At 50.3% G+C, this 24,271-nt stretch overlaps 8 protein-coding genes across 8 annotated transcripts; all 8 read left to right on the top strand.

The window, feature by feature from the left end:
* Positions 1–538: 538 nt before the first annotated feature.
* Positions 539–2,059, top strand: COCMIDRAFT_35731 (uncharacterized protein; the record flags this gene model as incomplete). Its single annotated transcript, XM_007688637.1, has 2 exons — positions 539–696; positions 748–2,059. The coding sequence occupies 2 exons, from the start codon at positions 539–541 to the stop codon at positions 2,057–2,059; spliced, it is 1,470 nt and encodes a 489-aa protein (XP_007686827.1).
* Positions 2,060–3,422: 1,363 nt separating this feature from the next.
* COCMIDRAFT_92339 (uncharacterized protein) lies at positions 3,423–4,817 on the top strand (the record flags this gene model as incomplete). Its single annotated transcript, XM_007688652.1, has 2 exons — positions 3,423–3,759; positions 3,808–4,817. 2 exons carry the CDS (start codon positions 3,423–3,425, stop codon positions 4,815–4,817), a joined length of 1,347 nt encoding a protein of 448 aa, XP_007686842.1.
* Positions 4,818–5,153: 336 nt separating this feature from the next.
* On the top strand, positions 5,154–7,499 carry COCMIDRAFT_92231 (uncharacterized protein; the record flags this gene model as incomplete). The annotated part of the gene is made up of 1 exon (XM_007688651.1): positions 5,154–7,499. The coding sequence occupies one exon, from the start codon at positions 5,154–5,156 to the stop codon at positions 7,497–7,499; it is 2,346 nt and encodes a 781-aa protein (XP_007686841.1).
* A 477-nt stretch (positions 7,500–7,976) lies between these two features.
* COCMIDRAFT_35729 (uncharacterized protein) lies at positions 7,977–10,764 on the top strand (the record flags this gene model as incomplete). The annotated part of the gene is made up of 8 exons (XM_007688636.1): positions 7,977–8,374; positions 8,428–8,538; positions 8,586–8,660; positions 8,798–9,002; positions 9,055–9,374; positions 9,644–9,890; positions 9,947–10,382; positions 10,439–10,764. 8 exons carry the CDS (start codon positions 7,977–7,979, stop codon positions 10,762–10,764), a joined length of 2,118 nt encoding a protein of 705 aa, XP_007686826.1.
* A 403-nt stretch (positions 10,765–11,167) lies between these two features.
* COCMIDRAFT_35728 (uncharacterized protein) lies at positions 11,168–15,996 on the top strand (the record flags this gene model as incomplete). The annotated part of the gene is made up of 3 exons (XM_007688635.1): positions 11,168–12,190; positions 12,244–13,772; positions 14,199–15,996. The coding sequence occupies 3 exons, from the start codon at positions 11,168–11,170 to the stop codon at positions 15,994–15,996; spliced, it is 4,350 nt and encodes a 1,449-aa protein (XP_007686825.1).
* A 470-nt stretch (positions 15,997–16,466) lies between these two features.
* On the top strand, positions 16,467–17,808 carry COCMIDRAFT_92287 (uncharacterized protein; the record flags this gene model as incomplete). Its single annotated transcript, XM_007688650.1, has 2 exons — positions 16,467–16,573; positions 16,629–17,808. 2 exons carry the CDS (start codon positions 16,467–16,469, stop codon positions 17,806–17,808), a joined length of 1,287 nt encoding a protein of 428 aa, XP_007686840.1.
* Positions 17,809–19,533: 1,725 nt separating this feature from the next.
* On the top strand, positions 19,534–21,273 carry COCMIDRAFT_25331 (GMC oxidoreductase; the record flags this gene model as incomplete). Its single annotated transcript, XM_007688628.1, has 2 exons — positions 19,534–19,636; positions 19,691–21,273. The coding sequence occupies 2 exons, from the start codon at positions 19,534–19,536 to the stop codon at positions 21,271–21,273; spliced, it is 1,686 nt and encodes a 561-aa protein (XP_007686818.1).
* A 2,047-nt stretch (positions 21,274–23,320) lies between these two features.
* COCMIDRAFT_68653 (uncharacterized protein) lies at positions 23,321–24,269 on the top strand (the record flags this gene model as incomplete). Its single annotated transcript, XM_007688649.1, has 2 exons — positions 23,321–23,439; positions 23,492–24,269. Coding segments are annotated over 2 exons (897 nt in total), but the record flags the coding sequence as incomplete, so codon positions are not given.
* Between the last annotated feature and the right edge of the window lie 2 nt (positions 24,270–24,271).

Genomic DNA, 24,271 nt, shown 5'->3' with positions numbered 1-24,271 from the left:
TATCTGGTGGTGACCGAACGGCGTTACATCGCTCCGCAGCGTGCATTATCCGACACCGGGCTGCACTACGGTCATCGCCGTATCATAAGTCCCGATAGATAGAGCGTCAAGAGCGTTTGTGGGCCCCGTTAATGTGCATTTGACCTAGCATCAAGAAAAAGGTAAAGGCAACGCCTATAGGGAGTGTTGAGGTTTCTCGAAGCTTTTGTCCGTTGATCCTAGCGGTCTTGGCACGAACACCCTGCACAACGACTGACAGCCTAGAGCAGGGTAAACTCATTGTCCGAGAATAGTACCATGTTGGTCTCCACCGCTCGTGGATCGCCGCACCTCATTTTTCGTACAATGATGTTGCGCATCCTGTTCGCCAGGAATCTGGAGAGACGGTGCCTTGGCGCGTCCTGAGACTTGCCTTTGGGTCGGCACAGGCGTCACGGTTTCAGTTTCCGCTTCTCTCTCATACTACTTGACTAGCTGAAGACGGTCCAACAACACCACATACACCACCACTCTGTAGATGTCGCAACCTTGGAACAGGATGCGCGCAAACCGGCCTCAAAGCTATACATCTCTGCCTATGAGCGAGAAGGAACCGCTAACGTCAAAGCCGCCGCGGCGCTACAATGAAGCTTCAGGACTACGTCGTTGTGCAATTCAGGCAGTCAGTGCCTGTGTAGTCATCTACGGGCTCTTCAAGTATATACCATCTGGTCATTTACCCATCCTCCTCCACTAATTATCCATTAGCTTATTCCCATTCTCAACCTCAAAGCCCTGCGACACCATCGACGAGGGCTACCGCTGCAGCCCCAAGACGACACACTACCTTGGGCAGTATTCCCTTTGGTACTCTGTGCCCTCTGAAATAGACGTTGCCCCTCCCAAAGGCTGTGAAGTGACCTTTGCGAACGTCCTCTCCCGCCATGGTGGCCGCGACCCGACATTTGGCAAATCGATAGCCTACCACCTCCTGATTGCCGAAATTCAGAACACAAGCACTTCATACCCGGATGCATTCAAGTTCTTGAAGGATTACGACTATACACTGGGCGCGGATGAGTTGACGGATGCTGGAAGGCAGGAGATGGTGAACTCGGGCGCTCACTTCTACCGCCGGTACCAGAAACTCATGGATGAGAATACGCCATTCGTGCGCGCTGGTGGCCAGCATCGTGTCGTAGAGTCGGCTGAGCGCTGGCTCATGGGTGTTGCACAGTCGCTGAACACAAAGCCCCAGAAGATTGATTTAGTCATTCCAGAAGGCTCAACCTGGAACAACACGCTGTCCCACGATATCTGCCCTGCTTTTGAGGGCGGGCCGAACCATGGCCTGGGAGACCGAGCGCAGCAGGTATGGGCTGCCAAGTTTGTACCGCCGATTCAGAACCGCGTCAACTCGGCTCTCGGTACCAATCTTAGCGCGACTTCTATTGTCTATATGATGGACATGTGCCCTTTCGATACCCTTGCACACCCTTCAGCGCAGTTGTCAGAGTTTTGCAAGCTGTTTACGGACAAGGAATGGCGGGAGTATGACTACTTCCAGACTTTGGGCAAGTACTACGGCTACTCAGTAGGAAACCCACTTGGGCCTACGCAAGGTGTTGGGTATGTCAACGAGCTGTTGGCGCGCCTGACAAAGAAGCCTGTTGAAGACAACACCAACACGAACCGCACACTTGACTCGGACCCAAAGACATTCCCTCTGGACCGCAAAGTATACGCTGATTTCAGTCATGACAATGATATTAGTGGTGTTTTAGCTGCGCTTGGACTGTACAACAAGACCAAGGCATTGTCCAATACTACGATCCAAGACACCAAGCAGACGCATGGCTATTCGGCTGCATGGACAGTGCCGTTCGCTGCTCGCTTGTATGTCGAGAAGCTGCAATGCAAGGGCGAGAAAGAAGAGTTGGTCCGCGTTATTGTGAACGATCGTGTGCAACCACTAGAGTTCTGTGGTGGAGACCGTTTTGGTAGGTGCACGCTAAGCAAGTTTGTCGAAAGCCAAAGCTTTGCTCGAAGTGGTGGACTTTGGGAAAGGTGCTATGATTAAGAATCTGTAGCGCAATTTTTGCATGTATTCTACATAGTGGGTGGTCGCATCGTTGCATTCCCAAGACTCATAGACTCAATCAAAGACATTGTTTGACTTTTTCCGAATTGCTGTTCTGCTGGGTCCATTTTCCGTACAATGTCTTGTTAGCTGCAGGAAGCATTTTATTCTTTATCACGCGGATGATAACAATGGGAGACAACTGAAACAACAAGCATGAACTGACAATCGCCTGTGCCCGTATACATAGTACGAATAGCAAGCTTACAAGACGAATACTTCTTGAATCACATTAGTGATTTCGTGCAAAGAGCAGTCCTCTACCCGCAACCACAGACGCTATCATGGGGTTAAAATTAATAATACCAAAACACATCTGGAATTCCTACGACCCTGCTAATGACCAGGGCAATCAGTCCAAAATGCAAAAGAGATTTGTCCGCAGGATAAGTACAACAAGAGATTGTAACACGAAGCTTTACCGTTTCCATTACGGCGGTATACAACGAAAACGGACAGGGAAGCGGAAAATGAGATCAACTATGAAGGGCCATGTTTAAAGGTCACGTGCGGGAGTTGCTTGGAGTGGCATCCGGAGATGGTGTGGGAGCGAGGAGGCATGCCTACTACGGGAAGATATCACGACCAGGATCACCAACAACAGCTAGCCACACGTGGTGCCTCTCTCAATATGACGCACGGCGAGTATTGCATGCCTACCCAAAGGAAACAGGTTGAGAAATTCAGGGCCGAGCGGACAGGAATGGGTGCAACTAGTATGCAAAGAAAATGCAATGTCCGGCTAAAATTCATAACGCAGCGAGGCAAACAAAGATTCGAAACTCTAGTAAAGAAATATGAGAGACGGGAAAGGCGAAGGATGTAGTGTGCCGGGCGCAAGTGCCGAGCTGGTAAAAATTACAAGAGAACGTAATAGTTGCGTATACATTTCTCGAAAGGATAGTAGTGGTCTTTTGTAGAGTGCTGTACATGGTGGAAAAGACAGGCACGGAGGGGTAAAGCCGGAATCGTTGCGTCATGTTACAAAGCTCGCTTTTGCGCACTGTCAGGCTTTGAAAGAACATGTCACTCTACACAACAGGTAGGCTACAGCGCCGTGACAAGAGACATCAATGAATACGGTTATCATCAGATTATCATTGGTGAGGATCCCCCACCAGTTGCGAGCACAATCCTTAGTAATGCTGCCAAGTGCGACTACGGATCCCTGCATGGGCCTCGGACAGCCCACTAAAGCAGTTCGCATCTCAGTCATCTCCGCCCTATTGTCCACTGGCTTATATAGCTTTCCCATGTCTGCCCCTCCAGATGTTGGACACGGTTCCTCCAGACTCGACTCAGTATGATGGCGCACATGGCTAGGGTACGGGCGGGTCCCCAAACATTGCGGAGAGTCGCTGGCCGTGGCGAACTATCTGCACGATCGCCCATCTCCGCCATACGGACAAGGTGTATTGCGACAAATACAGAACCACGGGAGCCAGTTTCCGAGTTCCTCCCAGGCATACCTCCAGTACCGACACCGCAGCGATCGGCCAGCGAGGACCGGAGAGCAGCAATCAAGAACGCGAAGCCTTTCTCTGCCTTTTTGACCGACACGTTCAACCGGCAGCATGACTATTTGCGCATCAGCATTACAGAGCGCTGCAATCTGCGATGTCTGTACTGCATGCCCGAAGGTGTGCCTTGAACACGACTCGACAAAAAATTTGGCTGACGAGGAACAGAGGGCGTTCCGCTATCGCCGCCCGCTAACATGCTCACCACGCCCGAAATCTTCTACCTCTCGTCGCTATTTGTGTCGCAGGGTGTGACCAAGATCCGCCTTACCGGGGGTGAACCCACCGTTCGCCGCGATATAGTGCCCCTCATGCAGCAAATCGGTAGCCTGCGCCCCAAAGGCTTGCGCGAGCTCGCCCTCACCACCAACGGCATATCGCTGCACCGGAAACTCGACGCCATGGTCGAGGCTGGTTTGACAGGCGTCAATCTGAGTCTAGACACCCTAGATCCGTTCCAGTTCCAGATCATGACAAGGCGAAAAGGCTTCGATGCGGTCATGAAGTCGATTGACCGCATACTCGAGATGAATAAAATGGGCGCGAACGTGAAACTCAAGGTCAACTGCGTTGTGATGCGTGGCTTGAACGAGCGCGAGATCCTGCCTTTTGTCGAGATGGGCCGCGAGAAAGACATCGAAGTTCGCTTTATTGAATACATGCCCTTTGGCGGTAACAAATGGAGTGAGAACAAGATGATCAGCTTCCAAGAAATGCTAGACATCATCAAAGCAAAATATCCAGGACTCAGGCCGGTTCCTGGTCACAAGAATGACACGAGCAAGACATACGAGGTCCCTGGCTTTGTAGGCAAGGTTGGCTTCATTACAAGCATGACCAACGATTTTTGCGGCTCTTGCAATCGACTGCGCATAACAAGTGACGGAAATCTGAAGGTGTGCCTACATGGAAACGCCGAGGTATCGTTGCGCGACGTACTACGGCAGGGTAACAACGGTGAACCCATCGATCAAGAAGCATTCGAACGTATCAGGCAAATCGAAATGGACCGCCATGAGAGCCGTTTGAGCGATGAGACTATACTTGGCTGGGGCCAGCGAGAACGCGAACTGCTCGACGTTGTAGGAGCAGCTGTAAAGCGCAAAGCAGAAAAGCATGCTGATCTGGACGATCTCGCCAACATGGAGAACAGGCCCATGATCTTAATTGGTGGGTAGTTGTGGTTCCTTTTTCCTCTTCTTAATCATGTCAGATCGCTTGGAGGCTTGTTGTGGTATGACGGCCGTTGCATGAATGGCGTTTTTGAGCGTTCCCCTTCATCGTGAGTCTATACTATCGCTTGGAGCATCATCGTGCCCGATTACATACTCGAATGATATACCCTTTTACGTTTGCATACCATCTTTTTGTGTGATGTGCATTGCTGACTAAATGTAGGTGAAAAGCCGTTGCCAGGCCTAGGTTCTTGGCAACCGTCTCCTCTACAAACCCTGCGTTCGAGTGCAAAGAGTTCCCATATATTCCCTCTAATGTCAGATATTCTTCAAATCTCAATGCCGCGCCTGCATTTCACAGCGTTGCAGTCCGCAAACACTGTTCGAACCTTCTCCACTTCCAAACCACTTGCAGCAAAAACTAAGTCTAAGTCTAAGTCTAAAAACAAACATATTAAGGTAAGGGTCAAGCATGGTTTCGAATACCAAGAAAAGTCAGAATACGTTGCTCGGTTCGGTCCCCAAAGAGCCACTCTGCCACCGAACCTTGAGGAAGTGCGACAGAAATATGGGTTGACCGATGAAAAGTACGACATGTACTGGAAAGTGGTTGCAGACACAAAGCTCAAGTCTGGCAGTGGTAAAAATTACAGATTTCTCAACAAGAAAGCCCATAGTAGGCTACTATCCGCGCTTCAGGGATCAGAGGAAGTGAGCCACAGACTACTGATGAGTGATGCTCAATCGATTGCCGATCGAACACGACAAAATTTAGCAGAACACAGTGAGGATGCGATGCTGCGACGCCAGACACAAGAAATGAATGAGCTCAAAGCCTTCTTAGAGGAGATCATGATACCGTCCAAGATCCAGAGGGCGTTGAAGAAGACTGAGGATAAGATTTATGAGTTGCAAGATCGCGTAACACAGCGCAAACAAAAGCTGGCCGAACAACGGATTACAAAAAAGTGGGGCGGAGTAACCATAGATAGTGTCAAACAGGTGCAAGAGGTTGATGAGATCAACCAACTACTTGATACCTATAAGCAACAAGTCGACAAAATTCGCGAACAGGTTCAGAGGCTGGAAGAAATCAGGACACGAAAGGAAGAACTGTTGGCGAGGAAGCGTTTGCTACTGAAGCAGCTTGAGGAGCAAGAGAACCAAGAGAGGGAGGCCAAGAGGATTCCTAAACCCGTGGACACCAATGATCAGAAGAATCAGCCGGCCCCGAAGAGTTTGGACTCTATACTCAACCAAGCAGTCCAGAGGGTTGGCAAGGGCTGGGGGGAGCCACAGCTACAAAGTACAGGTCCTGATTCCGAGATCATACGAGCAACAGCACAGGCAAATGAGCGTACCGCTTTAAAAATACGGAAGCCTGGAATAGGTTCGATATCTGTATTGACTCGATCAAAGCCCGAAGACCAAGACCAAGACACAAAGGGCAAGGACATGAATCCGGCCACTTTCACTGCATCCAGGCCGAGTGATAGCTTGCGTTTGCAGGTTCCCACTTCCGGATTTATTCCTATTGACGAGAATCTCATTGTCACGTTTGAGGGATCGGTCCCAGAACTCCAATCCTATGTGTTCGAAATGGCTCAGCGCCTCAAAAGCTCATATCCGCGTCTCGACACGCTGCCATATGATGTGTGGACCAGCCAGAACATAGCGACGTTGCAGACGTGGCTTAAGATTATGGTAAAGAAATGGCAAACGCGATTCGACAGCATTGGCCAAGTGGAGAAAGACATTATGGATGGGCGAGTTCAAGCTGTGCTTGATCGAATGGTTCGCGACCACGATCTCAGCAACCAAGCTGCGGAACGGATGGCAGTGCGGTGGCACCAAGCCTTTGAGAATAGAGGCACAATGCATGGAGATGCAGAGGGATTGATGAACTGGGATGAGTTTCAAGCTGAAGGCCTGGGATTCTTGACCAACGAGACGGAGTCTGAGGTGCCATCACAACAGGGACAAGCAGAAGCCAGGCCGATACCAGCAACGCTCTCAAGCACGGACAAGAGACCAACTCTACACGGAGATTTGGGTAGCCAGGTTTCTCATGACTCCTCTGCACGCAGGATGTACTCGACCTCTTCGCGATCCACACCACCAGCTCGCGACCTCGCATCGCAGCAAAAAGAGAAGGAAAAGGATGACGTGGAAGAATCACCAGCACCATACCTACCACACCTTACCCTGTCGGGCTCCGCACACATGGTATCTGTATCGGCAAAACAACACACCATCCGCACCGCCATCGCCATCGGCTCAGTCCACTTCACAAACCCGACTCCCCTCTCCCTCATCCGCTCCAACACCGCCAAAAAAGGCGATGTCCTCGGCGTATCCCGTATAGCAGGCATCATGGCCGCCAAAAAATGCCCAGATCTAATTCCCCTATGCCATCCCATCCCACTCACACACGTCGGCGTCGAACTTGCACCTTTCTCCGACGGACACGGAGGCGTAAAGATTGAAGCCAAAGTCCAGTGCACGGGGCAGACAGGCGTGGAGATGGAGGCTCTGACGGCGGTTATGGGCGCGGCGCTGAGTGTGGTTGATATGTGTAAGGCGGTGGATAGGTTTCAGAGGGTTGATGGGGTGAGGGTGGTGTTCAAGGAGGGGGGAAAGAGTGGGGTGTGGAGGGAGGAGGGGTGGGTGAGTTGGCAGGGGTAGATGGGTTGGTGGTTTGGGTAAAAGCATTTTTTAATATGAAAAGTTATGGAATCGATGCCAATGTTTTGCACCCTCGGGGTGCTAATGTATGAGGTTGCTAGGGGCAGCACAAATGTCTAGTTTGCTACTGCTGTAGCCGTGCTGTTGACATCTAGGGCACGCTTGCCAAACCCTCAGTCTTTTAGAAAGGATTTTTCTACGCTCAATAAGCTGCCTCGAAATACTGGCAATGCGCAGTGGAGTTTCTCTCACCTCATCTTGATGCAGGGCCCATGGTGTGGACTCACTTACCTATCGGGGTTTCACCTCTCACCGCTCAGGTGCCATCTCACCACCATGTACGTTAACAGGACTCTAATATACTCCAGTTCTGCGTCCAACCAAACTTCATTACCTACTGTGGTTTATACTCTCAAGGCTTCTGTCGCCGATCTCGTATAATTTACTACTCTGCAAAATCCAGGTCTATCAGCAGCCATGACCTCTTCCGTCACATCCCTTGATGAGCAGGCCCCAGTTACTTGGCCGATACAGTCATTTACCATCAACCACGATGTAAAATCTACAGGCCCAGCACAGCTCATGCTAGATCGTGCCAACTCTGAGTTTGGGCTGGTGTACCAGACCCAACCTGGTGTTGCAGTGATGGCACAGTTTCCCGATACTGAGGAGCCGGTCTTCTTCCAGGTATCCAAGGCGCGCGCAGTCTGCACTCGCTTTAACAACTCATGCAAGAAAGTTTGCATACTTATGCCACATATGCAGATCGATCTGTGCTTCACGATTAGTGTAGATGCTGGGGACTTCGTACACGCACTTGGGCGGATTGCCACCACAGTTGGCAATTCCTACTTCGAAGTTCATGAAGCTGCTTCGTATGTATCACCTTTTCTGCTCCTACTAGCACAATACTGATTCAATTGCATAGAAATGCTGCATTGGCCCGTGCCGACTTCAGTATGGAGAAGGAAGGCTATACCAACCAGAAATATCAGTTGTGGGTGGCAGCTCCGAACGAAAACACATCGGAATGGGCCCGGTAAATACTTCAGCTAAAACTCTCAGACTATCGACTAACAGCTGCAGCATCTACAAGACTGGCAAATGTACCGACTTCACCATCATCGCTTCCGGTAGGGTGTTTCAAGCTCATCGCGTCTTGTAAGTATCATGTCTCTTATTTTGTCGATGTAGCTGACACAGCAGCTAGGCTTAGCACACGATCGCAGTACTTCAACGCGGTTTGCGATGGAAACTTTTCAGTAAGAGACGTTTAGACGCCATACAAGTCACCTAAGCCTTGCTAACGTTCTGAAGGAAACCAGCCAGCGTTCCATCACACTGCCCGAGGACAGCCAGACTGTGAGCACAATGCTCAAGGAGATATACGGAGTGTACAATCCAACCACAGGATCAATATTCAGCAAATTTGCGCTCAGAAACGCGTTTGAGAAAGACTGTATCATGCGCGATTTGCTGGCCCTTTTCGTCGCCTGTGATAAGGTCAAGCTCCCCCCATAAATTATATGATTTATAGTTCTGACAATATGCACAGTACAACCTCGAATCGATCAAGCAGAAAGTCTCCAAGACAATTATTGATCGCATTCCCTTCATTCAAAACCCTCTAACTATTGTCTATCTGGCTGCAGAGATCTATGGCGAAGTTGGCCCAGAATTGGATCATGGTCTCCGCAACGCAATCATCCTGCACCTGCACGTTCGCCTACCAGCGATCATGGAAGACAAGGATGCGTGGAACTACTACTCGGAGAACAAGGCTGTACTCAAAGCACTTCACTCATACCAGTGCGGGATGCAGGATACGACGAGATCTTCCGGAATATTCACGCCACCAGCTAGTCCACGTAAAAAGTGAGCAAGGGTGCCTATGGTGTAGTTGCGAGGTTCGATATCAAGATGCGTTTGAGCAAGAGATCTTTCTCATGGGTCATTATGGAGAAACGCCAGGAAGTAACTTCTAGGGTTATGATGCTCGTTGCCCTTGGTAGATAAAATATATATGTACTACATGTATAGGAAGACACGGTCACGTGCAGCCGCGTCGCGCTAACAATGCTTGCGGGCTCCGCGTCACCCCACGGCAGCAGAGCAGCATGTGAAACGAGCCCTCCACGCGTCAGCACCTGTTCAATGGCCCCCGATGTAGCCTCCATGACATCGACGCACACCACCCCCGCACTCAAGAACTCACAGAAACCGCCTACGGGCCCCAACGTCCTCGAGGTTGTACTCGGCTCGCTGCTGATCAAGCCATGGTACCCGTCCTTTTACCCAGAAGAGCTTGTGGGAAGGCGCGTCGAACGGCTCTACGTATGCCAATGGTGCTTCAAGTATAGCAAGGAGCTCGTTGGCTTCTTAGGTCATCTGGTACGCCTGAAAGACTTGCGTGGTTCAGAAAGACCGGTTGAGCTGATACGCCCCAGAAAGCATGTCCCCTTCGTAACACTCCACCCCCGGGCATTAACGTCTATACAAAAGACAACTACTCCCTATACGAGATCGATGGCGAGAAGAATAAGCTTTATGCGCAGAACCTATCGCTCTTTGCGAAGCTCTTCCTCGACACCAAATCGGTCTTCTACGACGTTACGACCTTCTTGTACTATCTCCTAGTTGCGCACAATCCCACACCTAGCATACCCAACACCAATCTTGAAGAAGAGACGACGCCAAGTGGGGTCGGGGCGCAGGGGCAGGTTGTGGGCTTCTTCAGCAAGGAGAAGATGAGTTGGGACAATAATAACCTAGCATGTATATTGGTCTTCCCACCGTGGCAGAAGCAAGGATTAGGCCAGCTATTGATGGGGGCAAGCTACGAAATGAGTAGGCGAGAGGAGAGGCTGGGTGGTCCTGAGAAGCGTAGGTCATTTCTGGTCTGTCCTCTTACACACCGACTAGTGCTAACGTCACGACAGCATTGTCCGATCTCGGTCGCATTGCCTACAACCATTACTGGTCACAAACACTTGCTCGTACCCTCCTCTCATGTCCGTCTAAGAAGACACTTACTGTGCAAGAACTTCGCGAAAAGACGTACATTGTGCCTGAGGACATCATCGCAACTTTGCAGCTGATGGATGTTCTCGAACAGAAAAAGAAGGGCGGCGCAGATGCCGTAATTAACAAGGCAAAAGTCAGAGCATGGGCGGATAAACACAAGGTAGATGTCAAAAGCTGTCCGGTGGATCCTGATGCGTTTATTGTACGGGCAGTAAGCAGGGGTGGCAGTGAAGAGTCTTGATGCTTCACGACAAAGAGAATACAAGTACAGGCATATGATACCCGGATCTCGATGGTTCTACAGAGTTCCAATATAACGACATGAAGATCTTTGTTGGAAATATCTTTTGAGAAAATGGTGTTAAAGTGTCTCATTTGTTACATAGCGTTCATTCCTGTGTGTTGTTGGGTTCTATTGGGCCCACCTGCAGTCCTTTCCCAGGAAACGATATGGTCATTGATTACGTGCTAGATGCAGTTAAATATGTTTTTTTTTCGCTTGCAAACCATGTATCCATAGATTCAAGAACTGCTTCGTCGTTCATACGCTAGTGAGCACTTAGCGCGGCACGTGAACACCCGTTTTCGTGAACGCGTCGCGTCTTCCAATTACTTCCATCCACTCATTGGTATACGTCTTCAAAATGGTCAGCAAAACCGAGCAACGGGACTTTCACCACCCCTACACGCCATATGATATACAAAATGAGTTCATGAGCGCTGTATACGAATGTTTAGAAAATGGCCAGGTCGGTATCTTTGAATCACCAACCGGGACAGGCAAGTCACTGAGCCTGATCTGCGGCTCTTTGACATGGTTGAGAGACCACAAAAGAAGGACTTTCGAAGACGGATTTGCAGCCGATGCAGTGAATAGCGAAGAGCCGTCATGGATCGTCGAACATGCACAAAAGCAGCGTAAGCAAGAAGCACTTCGTCGCAAACAAGAATTGAATGAACGCATTGCAAAAATCAAAGCGAAGGAGAAGCGGGCAAAAGAGCGCTATGAGAATGGCGAGTCAAGTTACAAGAGGCGGAAGGTTGCATCCGGCGAAACGAACGATGTCGATGAAGCACAATTCGTGCTTGACGACTATGAAAGTGACAAAGAATCTCAAAAGCGGGCCAGAGGCGGTACCTTTAATGAGTCTGGACTGTCGGCAGAAACACAGGCATTGATGGCATCGTTGGGGTACGCTGACGATGTTCCGAAGAACGACGATGGGGAGGTGCCCGACGAGACAAAGATATTTTTCTGTTCCCGGACGCACTCTCAACTGACGCAGTTTTCGAGTGAGCTGGGCCGGGTCAAGATGCCGCCTGCCATTGCCTCGGACGATGATATAAACAGCACTGATGTGGACTCACTCGTGGAAGATGTCAAACATCTTACGCTCGGATCAAGGAAGAACCTTTGTATTAATGATAAGGTGAATAGGCTTGGAAGCGCTACTGCCATCAACGAACGATGCCTAGAACTGCAACAGAATAGCAGCACCGAAAGCCGATGTCCCCATATGCCGAGTAAAGAACATGAGCCTCTAATTAATGACTTCCGTGATCATGCGCTTGCAAAGATCAGAGACATTGAGGATCTCGGATCGCTGGGCAAGAAGCTGGGGGTATGTCCCTACTATGCCTCAAGACCAGCGATAAAGTACTGCGAGGTGAGCTTGAACTCCCGGTCATTCAACACACGTCTACATGCTAACGAGCCTAGATTGTGACGTTGCCGTATCCATTGCTTTTACAGCGCACTGCTCGCGAAGCACTTGGACTATCTCTTAAAGATCATGTCGTCATTATCGATGAAGCGCACAACCTGATGGACGCTATAGCAGGCATTTACTCCGTTTCTGTAACGCTCGGCCAAGTACAACAAGCGCGCGCCCAGCTTACTGCCTATCTTCAAAAGTTTCGCAACAAGCTAAAAGGAAAGAACCGAGTCTACGTTGCCCAGACAGTCAGGATCCTGGATTCAATCCTTGCTTATTTGCAGTCTATCGGCGCCGACCCAAAGGCGGCTGATGGCCTGGTTGACATGGTATCTATAATGTCCGGAAAGGGCGTCGACCAGATCAATGTTTTCAAGCTCAATGCATACCTCCAAGAAAGCAGGCTCGCTCGAAAAGTCGATGGATATACTGCATTCGCTGAGCAAACAGTCGATGAGTCGACAAAGCAAGCGTCCAAGAAAGGACCCCGTCACAGTGTCCCTGTGCTCATGCATGTACAAGCTTTTCTGCTCTCCTTAATGAACCCTTCCGCGGAAGGCCGATTCTTCTACTCAAAGGAGGATGGTATAACGACACTGCGATACATGCTTCTCGACCCCACGTTTCATTTCAAAGATATCGTTGAAGAAGCAAGAGCAGTAGTACTTGCAGGCGGTACAATGTCCCCAATGAGCGACTATGAGCAGCATCTGCTATCATATCTGGACCCTTCTAAGATCAAAACCCTGTCTTGCGGGCATGTTATACCTCCTTCGAACTTGCTTGCTGTACCCATTGTACGAACGACGAGCGGCGCAGAGTTTGACTTCACATTTGAAAACCGCAACCAAGAAAAGACAATGATTGATCTAGGGGCCGCGATTTCGGCATTTGAGCGCAATATACCCGATGGAGTAGTAGTTTTCTTCCCCAGCTACTCGTATCTAGACACTTGTATCGCGGCGTGGAAGCGCCTGAAGCCATCACAATCAAACATCACCTTTTGGGATACTTTCAAAAACAGCAAGCCGGTATTCTTAGAACAGCGCAGTCAGCAACAGGATCTAGACACATCCTCGGCAGTCAAGGAGGCAGCTGTCGACTCGGTTCTCAATGCCTACAGTGCGGCAATCGCATCTGGTAACGGCCGCGGTGCGCTGCTCTTCGCCGTCATTGGTGGAACACTTTCCGAGGGCATCAACTTCAGTGATGCACTAGGTCGCGGTGTCGTGGTCGTCGGTCTTCCATTTCCAAATGCGCATTCAGCAGAGTGGAAGGCAAAGATGCAGTATATCGCTGCCAAAGAAGCAAAAAATGGTGGCGATGGCAAGGCAGCAGCACGCGATTTTTACGAAAATGCATGTATGCGCTCTGTGAATCAATGTGTGGGGCGGGCTATCAGACACAAAGGTGATTATGCGGCCATTTTGATGTTGGACAGACGGTATGGGAGCAAGCGGATACAAGATAAGCTGCCAAAGTGGATTAGGGGTAGTCTGACTGCTGGGCTGGGTGTGAGGGATGTGGAAGGGAAGTTGGTTGGATTCTTTTCAGACAAGAAATGAATGTCAGACTCTGTGTTCAATGAGACAATATTGTAGAATTCACAGCAGTCGACGTATTGCTGTGTTCCACGCTTGTGAAAAATGGTGGGGCTATTTAGTGCTTCATTCGGCTTAGCTTGACGCGAGCACCGTCTTACTTCGTGAACGCGTGTCTTCATGGAATACGATTCAAATTCTTCAGAATCTTCACAGATACATCGACTTCATGATGCTTGCATTCGCATAACCCATGCCTCTGTCAACAATAAGATAAAACTCTAGTCTATACAGCTTGCAGTGAATTATCTCAACGACAGACCAGGGCAAGTACAGGAGGAAATACAAAAAGAGGAAGGCTGCAATACACCGAAATAGCGGAGAACGAAACCAACCCTCGACATGGCATCCTCGCGGAGTCAGGATGCTGAAAACAGGGGTGCATACACGACCGTTGCACAAACCGAGGATGCAAGCGCAAGGTTGACAGTCCACGGCAAAACCGTAGATGAGGGCTCGGAGGACACAGGCTTTGAACCGCCCGTTCATATCGGAGCTGTTCCCACTCCAGAAGACGACCTCTTTCTTCCGCGGGTAGCTGACACTCTTCCTCGTGGCGCCTTCTTGGTAGCTATCGTGGAGCTATGTGAGCGCTTTGCATACTATGGCTTATCTGGTCCATTCCAAAACTACATCGCCAACGGATACAACGATGCCAACGGCCTTCCTGGGGCTCTTGGCCTAAAACAGTCAGGCGCTACTGCGATGACCAACTTTTTCCAGTTTTGGTGCTATTTAACGCCCTTGTTCGGGGCCATTGTTGCAGACCAGTATCTTGGCAAGTATGCAACAATCAAGTGGTTCAGTCTCATTTATATGGGCGGGATCACAATTCTCTTCTTGACGAGCTTGCCGTGGGCTATCCGGAGTGGGGCCGCTTTCTCCGGTCTTGTTGTTGCCATGTTAATCATTGGACTTGGTACGGGTGGTATCAAAAGTAATGTGTCACCGTTGATCGCAGAACAAGTTCGGTCCAACAAGCCGTTTGTCAGAACTCTGCCAAGCGGAAAAAAGGTCATCGTCGACCCAGAGCTCACGGTGCAGAGGATCTACATGGTTTTCTACATGTGCATAAACGTTGGCTCGATATCTGCAATCGCAACCACGATGCTGGAGTTGCATGTGGGTTTCTGGAGCGCATACCTTTTACCGCTGATCATGTTTTGCGTCGGTTATGTGATACTGGTAAGAGGGAAGAAGCAATACATCATCAAGCCTCCTCAAGGTGGTGTTATTGGCAACTGCTTCCGGGCTCTGTATATTGCCGCAAGGAATGGCGGCGACCTCAGCAAAGCGAAAGCTTCAGCCCAAGGACACGGAAGACTCAAGTCAAGAGTAACCTGGGATGATAAGTTTGTCGAAGAGCTAAAGACAGCATTGGTGGCGTGTAAAGTTTTCTTGTTCTTTCCCATCTACTGGGTCACATACTCGCAGATGTTGAACAACTTCATATCGCAAGCTGGACAGATGGAGCTCCACGGCCTTCCTAACGATATTCTTCCCAATATCGACCCCATCACAATCATCATACTGATTCCACTTATGGACCGCTTCATCTACCCATTCATCCGTACCCGTCTGCACCTTGCCTTCCGGCCGATAACGCGCATTTCGCTTGGCTTCTTGGTGGCTGCATTGGCTATGCTGTATGCTGGTATCCTCCAAACATACATCTACGCAGCGCCGCCATGCTATTATAGTCCTTCGAACTGTAACGCGGGCAAAATCGGAGAGGGAAGGTTCAAACCAAACGAAATCCACGTTGCGTGGCAAGCACCAGCATATGGGCTCGTTGCTCTTAGCGAAATTCTCACCAGTATCACGGGATTGGAGCTTGCGTACGCGAAAGCGCCAGAGAATATGAAGAGCTTCATCATGAGCTTGTTTCTTCTCACAAACGCCGGTGGCAGTGCGTTAGGCATACTCATCGCGCCCCTGGCGAGGGACCCTCACCAGCAGTGGCTGTATTTTGGCCTGGCAAGTGCTGCTGGAGTTACCGGTATCATCTTTTACCGGATGTTCAAGAACATTGATGACGACCCGGTCAAGGAGGTACAGAATGCTGAAGAATACGAAATGACGCGAAGATTGAGTCCAGACGACGAAGAATACTATAGCGACGATGCAGGAGTCGCAGATCATTCTACACGAGCCTGAAGTGAGGGCAGGTGCGTGAACGCTGAACACGTAGTCCATTGTCTATGGAAGCATACCCTTCGGTTTCTTATCGCCCCCACTCACGACTCAATTCCAGGGCGATATCGACGTAAATTAAAGCACGCAGGCAGGGTCTTGCGCATCGAACAACCAGGCTGAGGCATAAACGACAAGGCATCTGAGCCCAGTCTTGCCAATGTTGTTCGGCTCTGCGTCGTCTCTCCTGTCATTGGATCCACCGTTCGCGGGGTACAGTGAAGGACGACCAGGCTGACCAACAGGATTGCCGTATCTTGAGTGCTGAAATCCATCGTAGGACTGACAACTCAGAAGTGCATACACACTCCGCGAATGTGGCAATCTGACAGCGCATATATTCGAGCCTCGTTTTTTGGAGTCCATGATAAATGGGACTCTCTAAACGGGCCTTCTTGAGTCAGAAGCAAGCGTCGCTTTGAGACTAGTACAACATGTCAATCAGCGACAACTCCACCCTCGGCGTGTCGCATGAGCAGGATGGAACGAGTGATTACTTGCATGGTTTTGGAGACCTGGCCGTTAGCGCGGAAGAGAAGTCGTAAGTTTATTTGGGCTATCCACAGTAACAAGGAGCTAACAAGCAACCTTTATAGTCCCTATGCCTCTACACACATAGCTGTGCTAGAGGTGGGACCCGAAGCAGTTCGTTTTCTGGTCCACGAGAGCGTTTTGAGTCGAAGTGAGGTGCTTGCAAGGTCCTACAACCCATCTTTCATCAAGCAATCTGTACCCCTGCCGGAGCTCGACCTAGCAACTGCGCACACTCTAGTACACTATCTGTACACCGGCAAATACCAGACTCTTAGCGTACATGCGGGCTCCGACAAAATCATCCCCGAAAACTACAAGCTTAGTGTATGCGTGTATTGCGCCGCCGTACGCTACGGGCTGCCGGGTCTCGCAGAGCTTGCACAGACCAAGATCAAATCGTTTGGAGAAGATGTGACTATTTTTGATATGCTTGCAGTAGCAAGACAATATGCATTTCCGTTGCTGCCCGAAGACGATGCGTGGTATCCAGCGTATATTGAGGATGCGCTCCACAATGCCGTGATGGAGGACCCAACCCCGTTTCGAAAACCAGACTTCATCACGACAATTGAGGGTAGCAGCAGATTGCTGCAGCTCGTCTGGAAGACCATGATGAGCAACTACGTTCCAAAGCCGGCGACGCCGACTTTGACGCTGATGGTCAAAGCCGACAGTGCCGTTGCTCACACACCTGAGCCTGTGCTAGATGTTTCTGAGTCGCATGGGAATGCAGACTCTACAATTCCTGCCGAGAGTGAGGATGCCAGTAACAGCAAACCAGAAGCTGTAGCAGATCCTCAGTCAATTGTTGAAGAGCCTGCCAAGAATGCACTCGTTGCGGAGAGTGTCCAAGATGTCTCTGGTGAAGTGGGAGCCACCGCGTCCAACCCACAACTCCTTGCTACGGCTGAGTCGTTCTCGGATGACGAGTTGATGACCAGCATAGAATGGCGCCAGATGCGCGATAAAGCAGAGCAACAAGCGCAAATCACCACGTCTCCAAAGGAAGAGCCAAAGATGGCCAGTCTTGTTCGTACCGACTCTGTGACACAGCTTGAGCAGATGGCGGGCGCATCTGATCCCAAGACTACAGCCGGAAACGATGCGAGTGCCGAAACGGGACAGGCATCAGCTAGTGCAAGTGAAGTGGTACCCGTGAAGAAAGGCAAGAAGGTAAAAAAGATGAAAGGCGCAAAGAAACAAGCTGCCCAGGCTGAGCCAGTGGTGGCAAGTGCAGCGTAGGCGGCTTTCCCGTGGTACTGTGCATCTACTACTAGAATGGTTCTTGAGTCGATAGCACGTATAGATTGTTCCACACACAGACACAAATCATTTCACTCACTATTCCAGTACACCTCCATACTTCAGTTAGGCTTAACGAATAAGTGATGACGTAAGCCCGTATTCCTGCACCCTGTACTATCTCTCGTATAAGCTTAAAACCTCGTGTCATCAAGATCCTGTGCGACAACCAAAAAGCCTCAATGTGGTCCATAGCACTATAAACTCCGACTGCTAAGTACATCAGAAGCTAGGTAGAACACGTAGAGCAGCGCGCATGGATCGCTACGCTCACGTGACATGTTCTCGGCATCCGGCAGTCGAGTGAATTGCGATCGTCCATGCTTTGACATTTAATGCTTGCTCACCCGTACGTCCACTTTACAGTACTGTTTCCAAATCCGCCTTTTTTTGCACTACTCGATCAACTTTTACAGTCCCGATTTCCAGCAGTCGGAAAGAAAAATAAACAAATACACATAAATGCATGTATGCGTAGAGAAGCTGCTGAGTCTGTGCCCAACTGTGGTATGATGTAAGAATCCAAAGAATAGCCCGCACGTAACAACGAGATTAAACTTGGTCGTGTTGCTTGCTGCCTGCATGGGGCTTGTCCGGGCGGGCCGATCGCGAAATGCGACAACGCGGTACTACGGGATCTGCCCTGTACGATGACCCAAATTTCCTGGCCCCCTTTCCTCTAAGCAACTGCATCCATGAATGATCAATCTGTTATTTAACGGCACGTGTTTTGTTGTGTCGAGACGCTGTAATATCATTATACGGGGATATCTTTTGAGACGCCGTTGTTTCTGTTTGCAGGTATGATGATGACAGTGGAATTACGGAGGGGGAGAAGTGCCAGAATGGTACGGAACTTAAAGGAGACTAGACCGGATGTTAAATAGGGCTTGCTACACTACCCCGTCCCGTGTTAGTCACGATAGCTTCCTTGCTGGGGGCCCACACATGAAAGATGTGGATATGTACCATTTGCTACTATGCCTACAACAGTAAATGTACTTGTCCATTTTCTCTGGTAAAATCTGTCTAAACTATCTCCTCAACGTACCCAAACAGGTCGAGATATTCCTTTGCATATCGCCCAACTCAGCGATAGCGTTGCAACCTAAATTTTTAGTCGTACCATCGTATGACGGCATTTACGACGTTACCACTAGCCCAACTCCATCACCGCCGCCGCCGCCGTATTTCCAAGCCCCATCGTCATATCCATGAATAGCCACGCTGCGGAGGCTGTGGCGCCCAGGGACTCTGTGAAAACGACTCAATATCCTTGTATCATGTCGATAAGCGATCAGTGCACTGACGCTTCCATCCGACAAGGGTAAAGTGCCCGCTCGCCGGACTTTAAATTAAGCATCAAGCACAGACGCTCTTATGTCAAGAGAGTGCCATGGTATCGTTGCTTTTCGTATTCGGGCGCGGCGGCTTCAACCCTCTTGTTGCAAATTTGCCAGAAAAGGTGGTAATGCTGTACCACCGTGTTTTTTACTTTTCCTTTTTTGCCCCCACCACGGTCCCGAGGGAAAGGCGATCCCGGGTTTAGCGCTGGATGGGAAAGTTGCTTAAAGAGAGCCCTCCTTGGCCTTTTGTAAGTGACGGATATAGCAACTTCAGCGTGTTACAGCTGTAATCACATCCTTACTTCTTAATTCTTTAATAATGACGATTCAAACTTGGAACGCGGTGGTTGCGGCCGCCTTGTTGGTTGGCTCTGCCACTGCTACGCGTTGTCCTGGCGGCGAGTGGGATGTCATCGTTGTTGGTAAGGCTCAGAACTTGTACTTTGACTTTCGACGACAAAACTGACAGGTTGTAGGTTCCGGACCAGCTGGTATCGTTGCAGCAGACCGCATGAGTGAGGCGGGAAAGAGGACTCTTCTCCTGGAGCAAGGAGGCCCATCGTACTACATTACTGGTGGTCGGACACGGCCGGATTGGCTAGAGGGCACAGAACTCAGCCGTGTCGATGTCCCAGGCTTGTACAAGACCATTTTCTCAAACCCTGGCCAGGGCTTGGTGTGCCCATCCAACGTTGTCAACGCATTCCAGGGTTGCACTGTTGGCGGTAACACTGCCATCAATGCTGGTCTTTTCTTCCAGCCGCCTGCCAGCGATTGGGATAAGTACTTCCCAGAAGGCTGGAAGAACAGCGATATGCAAAATGCCATTCGAAAGGTCAGGGAAACCCAGCCAAGTACCGACAACCCTTCATTGGACGGACAGCGATACCTCCAGACCGGCTATGAGGCTGCTAAGAAGTGGCTTGTTGATGGAGCCGGATATGCCGACGTTGGTCTGAATGACGGCCCTGAGGAACATTCTAAAAACAAGGTCTTTGGTCATCCCATCTGGAACTATGAGGGAGGTCAAAGGAGCGGACCAGTAAAGACATACCTCCAGCAAGCTCTCAAGCGATCGAACTTTGCCTTCAGGACTGGAACGAAGGTTCTGCGCGTTCGCCGTGACGGCGATGTTGCAACCGGTGTCGATGTTGAGATGGGTACTAACCACACCAGCATCTGCCTCAAGAAAGGTGGTGTAGTCATCTCATCAGCAGGTGCGCTCCTGAGCCCCCAGCTCCTGATGTGGTCCGGTATTGGCAATGCAACTCTTTTGGAAGGCCTTGCAAAGAACGGCCAAGTCACCGTCCCCCCTCAGGACTGGATCAACAACACCGCAGTCGGCGACAAGGTATTCGACAACCCGAATACCTTCATTGAGCTCCACGACGAGTCCATTGAGTCTTTTGTCTACGATTACTCTAACCCGCCACCTACGGACGCTGAGATGTACTTGAAGAACCGCTCTGGACCATACACCTTTGCCTCGCAAACCAGTGCGTTCTGGGACTATATCCAGCAAGGCGAAGACCTCGTTGGTTGCCAAGGTACCATCGACTCTTCAGGAGCTTTCGACTATGCAAACGATAACAGCACCATCACCCTCAACGTCTACGGAACCTCAGGTCTTCGCTCCTTCGGTCGTGTTAGCCTCGACGAGCGGGGCATCGCTCTGCCATCATCCAACTTCTTCGCTGACCCCCGCGACGTCAACGCGATCGCGACCTTCATTCACAACATCTTTCAAGCCCTCCCAGAATCTCTCACACCCCTCAACATTGCGAAGAACTCGACAGTAGACGAGATCGAGGCCTGGTTGAAGACTCCAAGCCAGTACACACTTGGTAACGTGCAGCACTGGAGCAGCAGCTGCAGAATGGGCGAGTGCGTAGATACCGATACCAAGGTCATTGGCATGCAGAATCTGTTTGTCGTAGACGCCAGTATTGTTCCTCCTCTAACCACAAACCCCGTCATGGGTGTTATGATTGCTGCCGAGAGGGCAGTAGAGAAGATTCTTCCTCTCATGAAGACCCCGGTTTTGGATATCAGCTTGTAAATTCTATGATTACGACTTTGTTACGTAAAAAAAAGTTTTAATTGAATCCTTTTTTTTAGATAGATGATGCCTTCTTGAGCATACTAGAATAAAGAATTAATGCCTTGGAAAGATGCAATTCGTGCTCCACTTCCTGTGTAGTCCCGTATGCATTTGTAAGCAGGATGTAGACTACCAGATCCAAAGTGCAAAAACTACTTACAAAGAATGCAGACCCTTTGAATCTAAGTACAAAACTATCTGAATACAGAACTAAATCGCTATTCGCTTAATAGCCGTTCACTTTGATTTTCTGGTTATATAGGTTGAAGAAGAGCTCCCCAAGGAAGCTTTAAATCCCAAAGGGTAACCAACCGGAGACGGAAAACGGAGTACCCCGACAGAGCCCCCATACATTTGTAAGAAATTACGTCTTGCATATGTCACTGTGTTCCGTTTGTAGTGTGGAGTAATGCGGTGGGTAAGTTTATTTAACGAAAGACGAATTCCAGAGATTTCACTTTGGCATATCAATCTCTCCAAATTCAAGGCTGACGGTGAGAAAAGAAGTTGGCAACATGGAAGAAGATCTCACAAGAGCACTGAGCTACGCAAAAGCCGGTGCTTCCAAAATCACACTCGGTGCACGTTCATCCCTCGACTCCACCGTCACTGCAGTCCTCGAAGCAGCAAAAAGCGCCGACCACCCCCCACCACGCATCATAGCACTGAACCTCGACGTCGCCAGCGCCTCAAGCGTCTCCGCCGCCGCCTTGTAAGTCTCCAAAGACTTCGACAACCGCCTCGACATCCTCGTCAACAACGCTGGCTACCTCCACAAACTAACCTCAATCCCCGATTCCTCCCCAGAAGACTGGTGGCGCACCTTCGAAGTCAACCTCAAAGGCCCCTACCTCCTTTTTCACGCCTTCTACCCTTTCCTCCTCGCCTCCTTGCTCAAAACCGTAATCAACGTCGTGTCCCTCGTCGGCGTCTCCACACTCGCACGGCACTCGGGCTACGCGCTTAACAAGCTCGCTGCACTACGTTTGACACAGTACATCGACCAGGACCATGGGCAGGGCAAAGATGGGATAGTGGCGATTGGAGTGCATCCTGGGGTTGTGGCGACGGATATGACGTCGACGATGCCCGAGGAGCTGCATCATGTGGTTACTGAAACTCCGGAGTTGGCGGGGGATGCGATGGTGTGGTTGGGGGCTGAGAGGTAGGCGTCTGTATATCTTGAGAAACAGGGTAGAGTTTCAATGCTTGCTGGTGACGGACTCTGGATGCAGTATTATGCTTCATCAATGTCACTCCTTTGCTGCCATCTTGCACCTTCGTTCTCCACTTGATCGGCCATTTAGAGTAGGTGATAGGTACGTAGAGTGAGTGATATTGAGCTGCACCTCTCTTCAGCGCCACTCAATGGCTGCAATCGTGGTATTTGATAGTATCTCGGGCAAGCGGCAATCGTCAATTGGTGTCGCTCGCCCCTACCTTCTGGGAACGGCTAGCTACTAGGGTCAGCACGTGATATCTTCTGGCTCGTCTGCCATCCGACCGTGGTCAGTGAGCGACACCAATCGACAGCCGTCGCTCGTCAGCCACAACTAGCCACTGTGAGAAGGTGGCCAATCGACAACCGTCGCTCGTCCCCCCTGTCGAGCGACGGCTGTCTATTGGTGTCGCCTGCTGACTAACGTCGCCCGTCAGCCACAATGTCTCGAACACGATAATGATACCTCCAACCATCCACTGGTAAGGATCTACCTATTGCCTATGAACGCCTTCAGGGGCACGACTGCATTGACCGAGGCAACGACATTCCAGAGCAATGCTGATACCTGCTTAACTCAGCATGTCAACCTATCGGAACTGTTTCAATCGATCCTACGTCAGGCCTCCAATTCCGTCTATGTTTCTGTCCTTCTTGATTACTCAACAGCCTTGAAATCATGCAGGCGCAAATCTGCATCGGCCGCCGCATTCCATGGTCTGATTCTGGCACGACTTTTCAGCCACTACCTCGATTGAGCCACAGACTTTATCAAAAGGAAGAAGAATGAGTATAGCTGCAGGTCTGATACCGGTGACACAAAAGGCGTCAAATGTATGCGCATACTGCAGAGTCAGGAAACAGAGATGTGACCGCACTCTGCCACGTTGCCAAAGATGTACTGTGTAGGGGACCTTCTCCGTGTCCATAGAAGAGATAGGAGCTAAGTGGTTGTAGAAAAGAACGACACTGCGACTACACGCCATTCAAGGAGCCAATTCGCCAGCAGGACGACCATGTCACGCCATTGGTGCAGCACTCTAATACTTGTCTCCATACAGATCTGACCCTCCGCGGGGTCAGTGAGCTGCTTCATGCAACTACAACATGGATCACGTCTGGTGGTACACCCGGCGCGGCAGCCAAACTCTCCGAAGTCATATTCGATATCCTCGACCTAGCCGACGTAGACCTGGCACTAGCACTAGATGAGTTCGGTACCTGCATACAGCAGTGGTGTCCCGTGTTCCCCACGTCCTATCTTTACGGCGAAACAGAAGACCTATCGCAGCAATCCCAACACAAAGACAGATTACGCCGCCCCTTACTCTTGCTATGTCTCTGGCTTGTCACTCGCCGGACCTGCGTACAACAAGCCCACACCACACAGCCCCAAATCTACCTAGCTCTCAAGCAAGTCCTCGCCCTCCTCCACTCAAGCAACCAAATCAGCCTCCAAATCCTGCAAATATCCCTCCTCCTAGCAATCTACGAAACCGGCCATGGCCAATCCCACGCCGCATACCTCACCCTCTCCACCAGCATCTCCCTCTTCAACCTCCTCCTCCTCTCCCCCTCCCCCACCCCAATCCCAGACTGGCTCATCTCTAGCATCCTCTTCCTCTCCACAACCCTCTCCACAACCCACCCGACCCCCGGTTTCCCCCTAGCCCTGTCCCCCTCAAACCCCCTAGTCACCTCCCTCGCTTCCTCCCTCCCCCCCACCATCCCCGCACC

Source organism: Bipolaris oryzae, assembly GCF_000523455.1.
Source record: "Bipolaris oryzae ATCC 44560 unplaced genomic scaffold scaffold_45, whole genome shotgun sequence".
NCBI classification, from domain to species: domain Eukaryota; kingdom Fungi; phylum Ascomycota; class Dothideomycetes; order Pleosporales; family Pleosporaceae; genus Bipolaris; species Bipolaris oryzae.
This window is presented reverse-complemented; position numbering and strand designations above follow the sequence as displayed.